Source organism: Martes martes (genome assembly GCF_963455335.1).
Source record: "Martes martes genome assembly, chromosome: 2".
NCBI lineage: Eukaryota > Metazoa > Chordata > Mammalia > Carnivora > Mustelidae > Martes > Martes martes.
The window spans coordinates 120,956,759-120,973,539 of NC_137889.1; the positions used below are offsets into that span (position 1 = coordinate 120,956,759).

The 16,781-nt window shown below is 35.9% G+C and overlaps 1 protein-coding gene across 2 annotated transcripts in view; it reads left to right on the forward strand.

The window, feature by feature from the left end:
* The window catches only part of AFG2A (AFG2 AAA ATPase homolog A), a 337,231-nt gene that overhangs the window by 260,031 nt on the left and 60,419 nt on the right, over positions 1–16,781 (forward strand). The window contains exons 15-16 of one of the 2 annotated variants that reach the window (XM_080796130.1): positions 11,279–11,443; positions 13,682–13,836. In XM_080796130.1, the coding sequence (XP_080652256.1) occupies positions 11,279–11,443; positions 13,682–13,693 (177 nt within the window). In that variant the 3' untranslated portion in view covers positions 13,694–13,836. Of the gene's footprint in view, positions 1–11,278; positions 11,444–13,681; positions 13,837–16,781 lie in introns of those variants that run through there. The other variant, XM_080796129.1, reaches the window with a different exon arrangement.

Consider the following 16,781-nt stretch of genomic DNA (forward strand, 5'->3'; position numbering starts at 1 on the left):
GGTTTCTGTTGAAGAGAGCAAGCATGTCGCTATAAGTTCTCCTTACTCTATTACAAAAAGGCTGTGAATTGAGCATTTCAGGTGTTGTGATAAAAGCAGGGAGAGGAAAAAGGAAGTAGACTTGTTAAATAGCAATCCTTTTTAACACTGAGATTTAGAAATTTACAACAAGAATGTGTGTTTTGGACGCCTAGGTGGCACAGTCAGTTAAGTGTCAGACTCTTGGTTTCAGCTTAGGTTGTGATCTCAGGGTCCTGAGATCAAGCCCCCCATTAGGCTCTGTGCTCAACACGGAGTCTGCTTAAGACTCTCTCTGCCCCTCCCCCACAAAAATAAATAAATAAATCTTTAAAAAAGAATCTGTGTTTTAAGCCTACCTTTCTAACATTCCAATCTCATAATTTTAGAGCATTTATTCTTTCATTCATTCAAAGAACATTAATGTCTACCATGTGCTAGGATCGGAAGATAACAAGCATTTCCTATGTTTAAGGAGCTTGGTCAAGTCCTAGGATAATTATACAGGAACCGTAATAATGATAATAGCATCTTAACTGAAGCATCCATGCTGTGTGCCAAGCACTGTGCTGAGCAGTTTATATAGGTTAAATTATTCAATTCATAGAGCCATCCTCTGAGTAGAGACTAGGACTGTTAAGGATTTTGAAGTACCAACAGGTTTTAAATGATTTGTCCAAACACACAGCTAATAAATGGAGGAGCTAGAATTTTAACCCAGTTAGGCCAAATTTTTTTATCCTCACTCTTAGCATGTATCCAAATTACAAGTTATATGTAGCTGGTAGAGTCATAGAAGGTAATAAGGAGAAGACTTTTAAGCTGAGACTTGAACAAGAAGTAGAACTTGTCAGACAAGGAGATAAAATATTCTGAGCAGAGAGAGAAATATGTGTGAGGACAAGGAGGCAGAGAGCAGTAGCATGGTGATTTTGGCTAACTGAGTGCTAAGGTGTGCTTAAGGAGCTGCAGATAAGGTAGGAGAGTTACATCAAAATTATAGAGGCCTGAAAGCCTATGAATTTGACTCTTTCCCTTAAGGTGCCATTAGATGGTTATAAAATAGGTTACTGTATTTGCAGTATAAGAATGATCACTTTTGGGACACCTGGGTGGCTCAGTCCATTAAACGTCTGCCTTCAGCTCAGGGCATGATCCTGGGATTCTGGGATCAAGCCCGGTGCCCACCAGGCTCTCTGCTCAGCGGGGAGCCTGCCTGCCTCTCTCTCTCTCTCTCTGTCAAATAAATAATCTTTAAAAAAAAAAAAAAAAGATCACTTTTGCAGTGATGTAGATCAGGGAGGAAGAAGGAAAGAATTAGACTGCATGCAGAAAAAACAACTAGCAAGACAGTTATGATATTCTAGACAAGAGGTCGTGTTGTCTTGACTCATTGAGTGCCTTGTGTGTGCTGTTGCCGAGTCTATGGTGTTGAATAAAAGAATATGACCCCTGCCATTATATACAGCCTACAGCCTGTTGGGAAAGACAAACAGTAAACAAACACATAAATATGTAATAAAGAAGATGGAGGAGAGATGACCATTTCAGGAGGGTATTAAAGAAGTAGCATTAACCATGCCTACTGCCTATCCGTCAAATTTAGAAGGAGAGGGAGAGAGATGCCTAGAATAAGTTCAGGGTTTCTTTTAAATAAATCAGAGCTGTTACCAAGGATCCACCTCTCTTCCCAGTTTCCGGATCTGTTTTCTCCATGCATCATGATACACTGGTATGTTTTCATTAGAGTAAAATGTAAAGACTCAGTGCCGCTTGTCTTTCCTAGAGGAAGGCACTCCCTACCCTCACATACACACCCTGTTAATCATTCAAAATAAATGGGAGCCATGGCACCTGATTTTTCAAAGTGTCTGTTTTAATACCTTGGTCTGAACAAGTATTTCTATGCTAACTAAATTAGATTTAAACATTTGATAGAATATGAAATTACAAGTGTCAAATTGCAGTTTTATTTTAAAAAGCAGCCCTATAACTGTGGTAATAGAGTTGAATCATTAAGAATCCTTAATATGAAATACCAGAAATGCTTTTAAGTCCTTTTTGGAAAGGTCAGAAAAGAAAAGATAATGGTATTAATTTAATTAATTGGTATAATCTACTAAAATAACAACACATTTTCAGTAATCACCATGTAACATAAGCTGTGGGCATATCCTTCGGAAAGATACTATAATGGAGTCCTAGAATCAGGGTTGGAAGTCCCATGTAATAGGTCATGTAATAATTTGTAGTCCTGGGTGCACCAGAAGATTTCAGGTGAATTTTATGGAATTATTTAACAGAATTGTGTAGGGATATTTCTTCATCTGTATATTTTGAGGAGAATTCTTGTCAGATGTACACAGCCCTCTCTGAGTAAAGAACCACCTTCTCACACATGAAGAAACCAGGGCTGAGATGTAGGGACTTGCCATGGTCTTGAATAAGTTCTCTTGAAAAGGCGGTTTGCCCTATGATATTTTTAAGTAGAGTTTTAAGGTAGCAGCCACAGTATCTATGACCTTGGGGCTAGAAGGGCTCAGAGTAGTATTAGGAAGGCTTGGCTTATTTTTTCATTGAGAGTTGTCATATGTTGATTTTAAAATAACAGAACATGCCATCATTCAGAATACATTCTTCCACCCTAATATCCCAGAACAGTATTTTTAAAGAAATTCTAGGAAGGGTGTTAACTCATTCAGGGTTCTACAGGAAGGAAAGCTCTTTCCTACTATTTTTTAAGCTAACTTTCACTGACAAGATCAGACCAGAAAAAGACCAGCTGGCTGTTGGCCCAGATGTTATAATCATTGAAGTGTACTCAACCTGCACTGCCCAGGGACAGTTACAACTTGTGTGTAGCGGGGGGGGGGGGGGGGGGGGGGAGGGGGGGGTAGTGTGCACCTAGATACATGCTGGGTGTTGTTCCAATGACTTAGATGACGTGTGTGCTCTATATCCTTTGCTGTGTTGTTGATCTATCGGAAAGGAAATTTTAAAATAGCCTAGAATATGAGTTTTCCCATAAGGGTGAAAAGGATAACTTCAACTTTAAAAAACAACCAAACCATTTACAGCTATTTCCCCAGCACCTAAAACAGGGCCTGGCCCAAAGTAGATACATAGTAATTTTTTTTGATGCAAGAATTATTTAAATTTCTTTTGCTATGTTTATCATGTTTCAGAACAAGAATTTTTTTCATTTGTCCATCTATACTGTGTATCATTATACTGATAGGATAGTAAAGTAAAAAGAGGACTGATTCAACATTCAGCCTACTTTCTGCCTTTTATTGTATATTCTTGGGCTTCATTCCCTGTTTCTTAATAGGTATATGACAATAACTACTTCACAGTATGTGAAAAGTGGTTTATAGATTCTTAAGGGCTATATAAACATTAATGTTATTTGCCTTAACTAATACTTTTAATAATTTGAAAACATATATTTACTGGAATCATTCTAGTTTACTGAATCCTATATATGTTGTAGGTAGGGGAGAAGTGATTCCCCATAATTGAAATGCAGGTTGAAAACTTAAGTACATTTCAAGGAAGCTGATCATGCATCATTTTTACCTAATGTACTAATGTTGGTTGCAGATAATTAAATAATTAAAACAGTCTGGTTTTTTTTTTTTTTTAAGATTTTATTTATTTATTTGACAGCCAGAGATCACAAGTAGGCCGAGAGGCAGGCAGAGAGAGGTGGGGAATCAGGCTCCCCACTGAGCAGAGAGCCCGATGGGGGGCTTGATCCCAGGACCCTGAGATCATGACCTGAGCCCAAGACAGAAGCTTAACCCACTGAGCCACCCAGGTACCCCAAAACAGTCATTTTTAAACAAAGGAATTTACCTTTATTGTGTCTTTGTTAACTGACTTTTTGCTTGCCAATTTATACATAACTTAAGAATTAATAGTTATCTGGTAGACATTCACCATATTGTAGATATTGAGACATATGCAGAAAGTACACACCAGCATTTTCCAAAGTGAAAATGGAATATTAACTTTTGAGATGTTTGATTAGAATTTGGGATAATATTTGTATATACTACTGTAGACTTCTCTTGGAAATTTTTATTAGCATGGGTTCCAAAAATTTTTGCATATTGAAGCCAAGCTGTTTAATTTTGCTTCTACCCATTGTTTCCCAAATGTTATTTAACAAGAAAAGCCTTTTCTGTATTACATCTGTTAACATTGACTGGAATGTTTTATGAAGCACTGGTATGAGATATAATGGGATCCCATGAACTTTAGCAATCTATTTAGAACTCTAAACATAAGCATGATAAAGTAAATTTTTGAAAGAGAGAGAATGAGTTGAATATAGGATTGAAATGCTTGTGATATCTGCCAATCTATCCTCATGGCCAAATCATAAAAATTGGTCTGTTATTAAGTAAGTATTCCTTCTCTTATTGACCACTTCTTTTTTTGTTTTTTTTTTAATTGACTACTTCTGTGTGACTTTTTTCAAGCTGCTTAGTTGAAGGAGGTAATCTTTCCAGGTAGAGATCATCTGAGAACATCTCCAATGCCCTTGAATTTACTGATTGATTGAGAAATACCGAGACTCTAACAAATACAAGTTACTGCTTTTTAAATCAACTTTATTTATAATTTACATGCCATAATAAACTGCATCAATTTAAAGTGTACAATTAATGTAAACATATGTAAACCTGGGGGTGCCTGGGTGGCTCAGTGAGTTAAAGCCTCTGCCTTTGACTCAGGTCATGATCTCAGGGTCCTGGGATCGAGCCCCACATTGGGCTCTTTGCTCAGCAAGGAGCCTGCTTCCCCCTCTCTCTCTGCCTGCCTCTCTGCCTACCTGTAATTTCTCTCTCTCTTTCTCTCTCTCTGTCAAATAAATAAATAAAATCTTAAAAAATATATATATGTAAACCTGTGTCACCACCTTTGCAATCAAGGTAGAGAATATTTCAGTCAACCCCAAAACATTACTTCTGCTCCCTTGGTAATCCATCTTTTCTTCTGCCCCAGGTTCCAAACTACCACTGGTCTGCTTTTTGTAATTATAGATTAGATTGGCTTTTTCTAGTATTTTAGATAAATGGAATTATGTAACATGTATTCTTTCATATCTAATTTCTTTAACTCAATAAAATGATTTGAGATCTCATGCATGTTGTTAAGTGTATCAATAGTTCATTCGTTTTATTGCCAGTTAGTGTTCACTTATATGTATATACATACTTGTTTATCCATGCATGAATTGGTGGACATTTGGGTTGTTTACAGTTTAGGGCTATTGTGAATAAAACTGCTATGAACATCCATGTGCAAGTCTGGATATATGTTTTTGTTCCTCTTGAGTAAATACCTAAGAGGTGAGTAGCTAGTTTGTTACGGTGGAAAATGTTTAACCTTTTAAGAAACTGACAGTTTTCCAAAGTGGTGGTTGTATCTTATATTCCCATTAACACTGTATGATTTCTTATTGCTCCGTATCCTTTTTCAATCTTTGGTATTGTCAGTGTCTTTAATTTTAGTCATTTTTATAAGAATGTAATGATGTCATCACATTGTGACTTAAATTTGCTTTCATCTGGTAACTAGTGATGTTGAGGATCTTTTCATTTACTTACTTCCCAACCATATAGTTTCCTTTATGAAATTCTGTTCATATTTTTTGCCCGGTTTCTCTTGGTTGTGTTCTTACTATTTTGTTTTTAAGGTTTCTTTGTATATTTTGGATCCAAAATTTTTTTGTCAGTTATGCCTATTGACATTTTATCCCAGTGTGTAGCTTGCTTTTTTATTTTCTTAAAGGTATCTTTTGAAGAGAAAAAAAATTTAATTTTTTAAAGACCAGTTAATTTTTTATACTTCTAGAAGTTTGTAGTTTTAGCTCATACATTGAGTTTTATGATCCATGTCAGGTTAATTTTTGAAATGTCAAGTAAGGATCAGTGTTCATTTTTTTTTTAATTTTTCTTTTTTTTAAAGATTTTATGTATTTAATTGACAGACAGAGATTACAAGTAGGCAGAGAGGCAGGCAGGGAGAGAGGAGGAAGCAGGCTCCCGAGCAGAGAGCCCGATGTGGGGCTCGATCCCAGGACCCTGAGACCATGACCTGAGCCAAAGGCAGAGGCTTTAACCCGCTGAGCCACCCAGGCGCCCCCAGTGTTCATTTTTAAAATGAGTACCAAGGGGCACCTGGGTGGCATAGTTGGTTAAGCATGCAACTCTTGGTTTCAGCTGAGGTCATGATCTCAGGGTCATGAGACTGAGCACCCAGATGGACTCCATATTCAGCACAGAGTCTCCTTAAGACTCTCTCTCCCTTTCCCTCTGTCCCTCCCCTCTTTATATGCTCTCTTACTCCCTAAAATAAAATAATAAGGTACTCCTGGGTGGTTCAGTTGCTTAGGCATCTGCCTTTGGCTCAGGTCATGATCCCAGGGTTCTGGGGTTGAGTCCCAGAAGGGGCTTCTTGCTCAGGGGGGAGCCTGCTTTTCCCTCTGCCTGCTGCTCCCCCTGCTTGTGTGTTCTCTCTTTCTCAGACAAATAAGTAAAATCTTTAAAAATAAATCAGTTAAATAATAAATCTTTTTTATAAATAAATAAGAGGGTCTAGTTGTTACAGCATTATTTTTATAATGCTTTCCTTTCCTAGGTGGATGCTATAAAAATAAAAACCATTATGGACTCTCTTATCTGTTCTGTTGATCTATGTTTATATCCTCTGGACCTTATCAAACTGTTTTGATTTTTTTAGCATTACAAGTTTTGAAATCAGGTAGTATAAGTCCTTCAACTTTTTTCTGTTTTGACTTGCTTTCACTATTATCATTTGCATTTCCATATAAATTTTATAATGTTTGTAAGATTTTTTTCAAAAGCTCTTATGAATTTTTATTGGAATTGCACTGAGTCTATAGATAAATTTGAAAAGAATGAATATCTTAATATTGAGTCTTCTACTTCATGAACATGGTATATCTCTCTTTATGTAGGTCTTTAATTTTTTTCAATAATGTTCTAGTTTCCAGTACAGTGTTCGTTAATTTTATTTCTGTCTTTTACATTTTATGCTTTTTATATATTCTCAAGTGGATTTTTAAAACTTCATTTTCTATTTACGGTTTAATATATAAAATACAATTTTTATAATAAACTTGTATTCTGTAATCTTGCTAGTAGTTTTGTAGGTTCCTTAGTATTTCTACATAAACAATCATGGCCTCTGCAAATGAGGATAGTTTTACCTTTTCCTCTTCCAAGTTCTATATTTCCTTTCCCCCTGACAGTTTTTGTCTTTTGTCTTTGCCTTTTGCCTTTGCATAAAGACTTGTACCTTGAAAAATGTTCCCGTTTCTTTATTCTGAAATGGTTGTACAATCTTACTGCTATTTCTTCTTTGGTAGAATTCAGAACTGAAACCATTTAGGCCTAGATTTTTTTGGTGTAAAACTCATGAAAATTAAATTTTTTATTAATTAATTTCCATTTAAAAATATAAATATAGAGTCATTTTTATCTTGTTTTTTCATTTTGTGTCCATTTTGGTAACTGGATTTTTAAAGAAACTTACTTTTTATCAAAGTTGTTGAATTTATTGTCATAAAGTTGTTCACAGTGTTCTCTTACTATTCTTGTTGCTATCTGTAGGATCTGTAGTGATAACTTCTCTTCCATTTCTGATATTGGTGATTTCTTCACTCTTATCTTTGTTCAATCTAGTCAGAATTTAATCAGTTTTTAAAAATCTTTCCAGATTTTGGTTCAGGTCATGATCTCATGGGTCATGAGAACAAGCCCAATGTTGGGCTCTGTGCTGAGTGTGGAATCTGCTTGGAGATTCTCTCTCCCTCTCCCCCCATGCATACTCTCTCTCTCTCTCTCTCTCTCTAAAATAAATAAATAAATCTTTTAAAAAAAGATCTTTCCAGAAAACTACCCTTGACTTTCTATTTTCTCTATTGTTTGTTAACTATTTAACTGATTCCTGCTCTCATCTTTATTATTTCCTTCCTTGTACTTACTCTTGAACCTTAGGTCATTAATTTTGGACTTCACTCCTACTATTTAAAGTTATAAATTTGGGGTGCCTGGGTGGCTCAGTGGGTTAAAGCCTCTGCCTTTGGCTCAGGTCATGATCCCAGCATCCTGGGATTGAGCCACACATTGGGCTCTCTGCTCAGCAGTGAGCCTGCTTCCTCCTCTCTCTCTGCCTGCCTCTCTGCCCACCTGTAATCTCTGTCCAATAAATAAATAAAATCTTTTTTAAAAAAAAGTTATAAATATAAATTTGTCTCTAGTACTGCTTTTAAGTATATTCTACAAATCTTGATATGTTAGATTTGCATTATCATTCAACTTAAAACACTTTCTGATTTCCTCGTAATTTCTTCTTTGACCTGTGGTTTATTTAGATGGGTGTTTAATTTTCAGGTGCTTGAGGTTTTCCTCTATGTCTTATTGTTTACTCATTTCTAATTTATTCTCTTATAGTCAAAGCACTACTTTGTATGATTTCAGTCCTTTTGAATTTGTTGAGTTTTGTTTAATGGCTCATCATATGAGCTGTTTTAGTGATTATACCAAGTGTACTTGAAAAAAATATGTATTCTGCAATTGTTGGATATAGTGGTCCATAAATAACTATCAATCCAGTCCCAGTGATTGATAGTCTTGTTCAAATCCTCAGTCCTTCCTATCTTTACTGATTTGCTTTCTAGTTGTTCTGTAATTGCTAAGAGTTAAAATCTCCTATTGTGATTGTGGAATTATCTTTTTATCTCTTTAATCCTGTCAACTTTTGCTTTATATTATTTTGAGGCTCCATTATTAGGAACATACATATCAAGAACTGTAAAGATTCTGAGACTTTACCCTATTTGAAAGCTAAGAAGTTAGCCTGTCACAATTTCATGGGGACTTGGCTAATGACATGAGATTCTTGGGTCAGAGACAGAGGACAATTTGTTACTCACAGTTTATTACTCACAGGATATCATGATTTGTGTGTGTGTGTGTGTGTGTGTGTGCCTGCACACACGAGCTAATTCTCTAAGACCGGTTTTCCACTATGCAACCATATGAGGTTTTGATGTTTGTATTTTCTATAGTATTTTACGTGTGGTCTCAGCTACATTTTCAGGGTTTTGGTTTTTTTGTTTTTTTAATTAGAAGATATTCAGGTTATAGTTCCTGTCTTTCTTATTTTCTGTATTTATGTCTATCAAACCTTTTTTCTGGGTATTTCATTCAAAAGTGCACATATAGAAATATGCTGTGTTTCACTAATTATAAGTGAGTGTCTCTTAAATCTTCAAGAAATGCCATTTTTTATTATGTCAGCAACAAGAGTAATTTTTTGGAGGTGGAAAGCATGTACAGTTTTGTAGTGTTTCATTTCCAGTGCTCTTCATTTCTTCCTGAAGCTTCAATTTTCCTCTTATGTCATTTCCCTTAAACCTGAAGAACGTCATTTAGCATTTTCTGTAGTGCCGTTCTGCTCGAAACAAATTTTCTTGGTTTCTTTTATCTGAAAATGACTTCATTTTTTCTTCACCATTAAAGAATATTTTCACTGGTACTAGAATTCTGGAATGACATTTTTATTCTTTCAGCACGTTAAAGATGTTGTTCTGCTGGTTTCTGCCCTTCGTTGTTTTGATTCAGAATCATTGGTGATTCAAATTGTTGTTCTCTGTATTCAGTCTGGCAGCTTTCAAGATTTTGTCTTTGGTTTTCAACAGTTTGCTATGACGTGTCTGGGTGTGGTTTTCTTTTCTTTCTTTCTTTTTTTTTTTTTTTTTTAAGATTTTACTTATTTGACAGAGATCACAAGTAGGCAGAGAGGCAGGCGGGGGCGGGGGGGGGGGAGGGGAAGCAGGCTCTCCGCCGAGCAGAGAACCTGATGCAGGGCTCGATCCCAGGACCTGAGATCATGACCTGAGCTGAAGGCAGAGGCCCAACCCACTCAGCCACCCAGTTGGTGTGGTTTTCTTTATATTTATTTTATTTTAAATTCACTGAACTTCTTGACTGTGTAAATTTGTTTACCAATTTGGAGAAATTCTGGCTTATTCTTCTTCAAATATTTTTTCTACCCCATCTTCTCTTACCTTTTCTTCTGGGACTGTAGTTACACAAATTAGACCTTTGATATCATCCCATGAGTGATCTTTTAATGTAAATCTTACCAATTCACCTTCTACTTAAAACCTCTCAATGACATCTCTTTACAGCTAAAATACAATCCACACTCTTCACCATGTCTTTTACGGCCTCATGATCCATCTATGACTATCTTTTGGACCTCATTCCTACCTCTTTTACCTTTATTCACTCTACCGCAGATTTTTTTTTTTTCTTTCCCTGGAACATATTAGTCATTCTTGCTCTTTGTACTTGATACCTTGAATGCTCTTCCCCCAGATCTTTCTGAGGCTGACTTCTTTGGACGTCTGCATAAGTTACCTCAGAGAGACTTTCTCTCACCACCCCAAGTAAAAGTTGCCCCAGTCCCTTAATACATATATACATTTTAGACCCATATCTGTTTTAATAACTTTACTGAGATAGAATTTACATAAAAAAATTAACCCATTTAAAATACACAACTCAGTGGCTTTTAGTATATCCATGGTCATATGTAACCATCACCACAATCACTTTTATACGTATCTATCTTATGCTTACACATATCTTATGCTGTTTTCTAGTACGAAGAACAATGTCTGGTATATAGTGCATGCTCAATAAAGTTTTATGAATAGATGAATTTCATTAGCTCTAAGATAATTTAGGCATTAGCCTCTAGTAAAATATGAGGGAAGTTCATTTGACTACTTTCAGCTCTAGAAGTATTCTTTGATCAGAGCTGTGCTATTTTGAGGGCTCTCTAAAACAGTTTAGCCCATATTTTAAGAGTTATCGCAGGAAGTTCCAAAAAAAGTCTTTTGATATAATGAATATAAGTCATATTACCCATTTCCCTAAGAGAAAATAGCCATCTTTTATTGACCTGACAGTTGCTGAGAAGCAGAAAGCCTCTCAGATGTATTGCTTTGCTATTCTCAAAAGTACTCTGAATATTGTTTATTTGTTTAGATCTTTGAAATAGATGATAGAATCACTAGTACTTGTTTTATGTACTAATTATGGGTAATAATAGGTTATTCGTGAGATTCCAGACATCCCCTTTCTTTGGTACCTTTCATGTGAAATGTCAGTTCTGAGTTTGGGTGATCTGCATGGTATCATCTTCTTTATAGGCTTTGATGCGACCTGGAAGAATTGACAGAATCATCTATGTGCCTTTACCAGATGCGGCAACAAGAAGGGAAATATTTAACCTCCAGTTTCACTCTATGCCAATCAGTAATGATGTGGATCTGGATGAACTCATCCTCCAAACAGATACATATTCAGGAGCAGAGGTAAGATAGTTCTGCTCAAAATACCTTGGTGGCAGGAAAGCAGTGGGTTGGAGTCATTAGCAAAAAGACTGCTTGATACCAACTGTTTTAAATAACTGTATGTTAAGGAATCTTAAAACAGGAAATGCACTATATGACAGGTAGTCACTAAATTAAATTGCATTTTACTGGCCTCTATTGTATCTCAGTTGTTTTTACCTGGCTTCTGTCACTTCTCAAAATGTAGTCTTCAGAGAATTAACATGATATAGTGGGGAGAACATTGGACTAGAAGTAGAAGTTTCTTCTTTGGGGTTTCTTGATACATCAGCTTCCAACCATTCCACGCTTCTCTGAACTTCGATTTCTTGACCTGTCAAATGGAAATGAAACACAACTTTACATACTGTTTTCTAATAGAGATCATAAAAATGAAATTAGCATATCATGCAAGTGCTCAGAAGTACAAGACTTGGCAGAGAGATTGTATTATTACCATCTTTTATCATTTTGGAAAATTATGTCAATCTACTTATATATTAAAAATTCATAAAAACTATAAAAGAGGGTGTCTGGGTGGCTCAGTTGGTTAAGCATCTGCCTTCGGCTCAGGTCATGATCCCAAGGTCCTGGGATGGAGTCCCACATTGGGCTCCCTGCTCTGTGGGGAGTGTGCTTCTCCTTCTGATGCTCCCCCCATTCGTGCTTGCGCTCGCTCTCTCTCTCTCTCTCTCTCTGTCTCTCGCATATGCATGCTCTCGCTCTTTAAAAGCAATAAAATTTTAAAATAAATAAATAATAAAACTGTAAAAGGGACAGCCTATAATCTACCCTTAGCTGGGAAAGTATACTGTCAATAAGAACAGCAAGACCTCTGTGAAAATATGAAAGTTTTTAAGTATGGCAGGTAAATATTTCTTCCTCTCCTTAGCAGCTTTTTGCTTTGGCCATTTTTCTTTACGAAATAAAAATCCATTAAAATAATTGTGCTTCTTTTCTACATGCATTTCTCAAGAAAAGACAGACTGTAGTCCTCAACACAGAAATATCTTCTGAATACAACCAATAGGAATTTGTATGGGGAAATTAATATATTTTCAAGTGAGAAATTATTTTTCTTCTGAATTATCCAGCATACAGACTCTACATTCTGTCTGCTTGCTATTGTTCGTAATCTGTCCTCTGTAAAAACCAAAAAGAGATTCATACCTAATAGATCATTAGTGTACTCAGAATTGCAGGTAAATTTACATGTAGAATTGAACCGTATGTATCATTCAGTCATAGTTAATAACAACAACTAAAATAGATCTAAATCTCTTCATTGTTTCATCTCAACTATGAGCTATGTATATTTGATTTCCCCACCTGAAGATTTTTCATTTTCACTGGGAGGGAAAAAAAAAAAAAAAGTCATGTAGAAAGTACCTTGAGAAGCAGTTGAAGTACACACATTTTTAAGTCCTGTCTGAAAAAATAATCCTTATGAGCATCTTCTTGACATGACTGTCCATTAAGTTAAAATGAACATATAGTTGCTGTTAACTGACTGCTCCAGCATTTCTAGAATTCAGTTTTTGTTGTGAGACCAAGGGCTGGCATCATGTATATATGTCAGTTTACAGGAAGCAGTAAAGAGAAGAAACCATAAATCTTTCACTTGAGCTGAGTGAAGTGGAAGAGCAGTTAGCAAGGTATAAATGTGCCTTTCTCACTTTGAAGTAATTCACGGTAGTAGCATAGAAGTGCAAAACAAAAATCATCAAAGCCCATGAGGTTCTGTCTCGCTGAAAGGAAAAAACTCATTTGGTGCCAGGAATTATTGTACCAGCTTGCTAGTTCTTATGTAGTACATGTCTTACTCAATCTGTAATATAAGCACATTCATTTCTGATTAATTTTTATATCAGATCTTCTAAAAATAGTCACAAGGGAAAAGTAGCAGAAAATTCTGTCCCTCCTTGAACTACATTTTTAGGTCCTGTAATGATTGGGTGGGGGAAGTATATCCCACCCTGGTCCTAATTATAGTCCATATATTATTACAACTTCATAGAAATTTTATTCAGAGCTATTTCTTAGTAGTTCTAAAAGTCTTAAAATTAATAAATAGGAAATTTAAGACCGACAACATTTAGCTTCAAATAATATAAGATCCCATCTTTCCCCCCACCACTTTCCTTCAGAATGAAAATGGTGCATCAGTGTTGAAAGCCAAAATTAGTTTTGATTTATTGTTGTTGTTGTTGTTGTTGTTAGCAGGAAGATTAATTCAAGCTGGAACCTGCGTCACCTGACTCCGGCAGAGCCAGTGCTTTACGGCTGATGTAACTAATTTTATTTCGTCCTCAGTCTAATGCAGATCCTTCAGCACAGAACCTATTACATTGTATATATTTAACAAGCATTTAACCAACTGAAAAAGAAAAACAATTTTTAAAATTATATTTAGGAAAAATAGACTTCCGTTTGTCATTATCATAAGGTGAACCCTCTAACTTTTTAGCAACACACCTTGCTATGGCCATAGCTACTTTTTCAAATTTAGAGAGTATCTCAGTGGCCACTTTTGGTGTAAAATGAAAGTACTGATAAATTAGTTGTCTTTACAGGAGTGTTGTATCATCATTATTATATAAGTAATATATATGAATTATCTATAATATATATTATGTATTAATTTAAACTGTACAGTCTTAGCTACATGAACAAGAATGTGAGCCAGAGATGAGGAAATTGCTGACACCAGTGTCTGTCTTTTAGAAACTTAACTGTTGTGAGTATTTTTTTAATGTCTAATTTTAATTAAAAAGCTATGGAGAGGGGTGCCTTGCTGGTTTGGAGGTAGATCATGTGACTCTTGACTTTGGGGTCGGGAATTCAAGCCCCACGTTGGGTGTAGAGCTTACTTAAAAAAATAACGACAAAAAACTCTAGAGAGTGATTAGAAATGATATGGGTACTTTTAATGACTAAACTAGAGGAGTTACTTTTTAAAAATGTATTCTTTCAACCTATTTTTATTTTGCCCAGTGAACATTGTTTATTAAAAGCTTACATGGCCCAGTGTTTTAAATGGCCTCTTAGACCCCTGTGAATTACCCCATTTTCCTTCCCTGGAGAGGGTATCCAGAGAACTGAAGCATTTCTTTAATTCTCAGGAGAGTCCCAAGGGGAAGTTTCTTGCCAACTGGAAGGGGAGTCAGGTCACTAGGGAGCAGCCTCCATGGAGAGGCTGAAGCAGGTAGCATCCTTCAGCCATCACTGCGCCCGCCGCTCCCTGGTGGCCAGAACCTCATTGTCTTTGGCTTCTTGGCTGTAGCTCCCAGTTAATAGAAAAACATGTTGCCATTTAAAAGCAGATGGGAATTCAGTTCAGGAGGAAATAATAAGTCTTTTTTGGTTATACCCATTGTTTTCTTTTGCTTTGATTTTTGTTTTTTAAGTTATTTGTAGCAGATTCCACTTCATTTTTTCATTTGTCTTTTATCCAGTTATCTTAGTTACTTTAGGAAAATTTTTATCTTACCCACCAACAGGAAATCAACAGTCACAAATATGTGCACATGAAAGGCATAACCGGGCCCATTACCCATGTGCCATGTGCTTAGGAACAGAGGTGACGAGTAAGATATATAATTTCCTCTCTGTATAGGAATTTGCTGACATAGGCTCATACATAGTGTCTGTAAAATTGGAGTTGAATGTTTACTTGCATTTGGATGTTATCCTCCTGTTAGTGATTATCTCATTAAGTGAAATTGATAATATGTCTAAAGCCAGTTATCAGTTATATATTTTATAAATAATATAGGCAATCAGAGCATTTATTTCGTACATCAAGATTTGAGAATTCAACTTCCAGACAAGCAATAAAAGGAAAACAAAGCAAAATTTTAGTGTTGCATTTGACTAGACTTTTAAAAAGAATTGTAGTCTTTTTCTTTCAGGGTGCTTTCAGCAAGTTATTGAACCTTGAACCTCCTTTTTCTCACTTTTAAGTTATCTCAGTGACTGAAATCATTTTGAGGGTTAAAACAGGTAGCAAATACAAAAGTACCAAGAAACAGTGCATGACACATACAGAGTGCTTCATAAATGTTACGTCCCTTTATTCTTTCTTCCTCTTCTCTGTTCGGTATTTATATTTACCACGGAAGTATTAGATGATGTTGCTATAAGATGGTAATGTTTTCCATTGCCTCAGTAACCAGATAATGTATCTCAAAGCTAAATTATAAATGAGTTGCTTCTTGTTCTTTTCTAAAGACTATTACATCTGCTTTATATGGTGATTTTTAGGGTAATCTAATGAACCTTGTGTGAGAAAGTTCTCTTAAAGCAATTTGTTAAATACATTCCACACTAAGTTTTTGAAAAGCTTTAACTTCATTTTTATTTACTCTGTCTATTCTTTTTTTACTAAAATCATGTGTCTTGCCCGGGATTTGTTTTCTAGTCTCTGTTTTTCTGGGACTAATAGCTCAAGGTCTTAATGCCAGCTTGACGTTAAAAAACTACCTTCCAGTGTGCCTCATTAATTCAACAAGGTTCTAGTCACCATGCTTAATGCTATTATAGCTAATAAAGAGAGAACCTTAAATTAATTTTCTATCTTACTGATTAATATTCCTTCTGACATTCTCTCTCTTTTCTCCAGCACAATGAAAAAAGGGGAAAAAATCATAGCCATTTCGGATGTCTGTACTCTTCCTACATGAAATCTCTTGAGGCAGTTTTCCCCAAACTAAAAATCAGAACCAGTATACTTGAATTTGGCATAGATTGACTCTATCTAACAACCCATCTGAGATAATACTAGAGAACAGCTGCTAGCTGGTTTCAGGTTCTCTGGGTAGTGTCAGAGAGCACCCTGGCAGCCCTGTTCCATCCCCAAAGTGAAGCAGAGTGCCACAGTACTTAGCAACACTGTCTGCCACCTACTTGCCCTGCCTAATCAGAAACTGCCCTGTGAATACATACTGCTGTAACCAACCGGTCTACTGTTCTTATTTGAGATCCTTGTTACCACTCTACTCTTTTTTTGTGCATTTTCCCTAAAATTCTATACCCCAGAATTTCAAAATCCTCTTTTCTTACACAACCTAGTGAAATCCTGTTTTTGTCATTAACACATGACCACCGCACCAGAAGTGACTTCTCTTTTTGAACAGTTTTATACTGATTTCTGTTTTACTTGTTTAGCTCTTTGTATGTTTTTTTCTCCTTGTAGTTATTTTGATCTCCCCAAACAAACTGTAAGATTCTCTGCAGCAGAAACCAGGTTTTTCTCGTCCTTGGAGTCCAGCAAAGCAACCATTATCTCACAGTCAGTGGATGATAATGTTGGATGAATCAT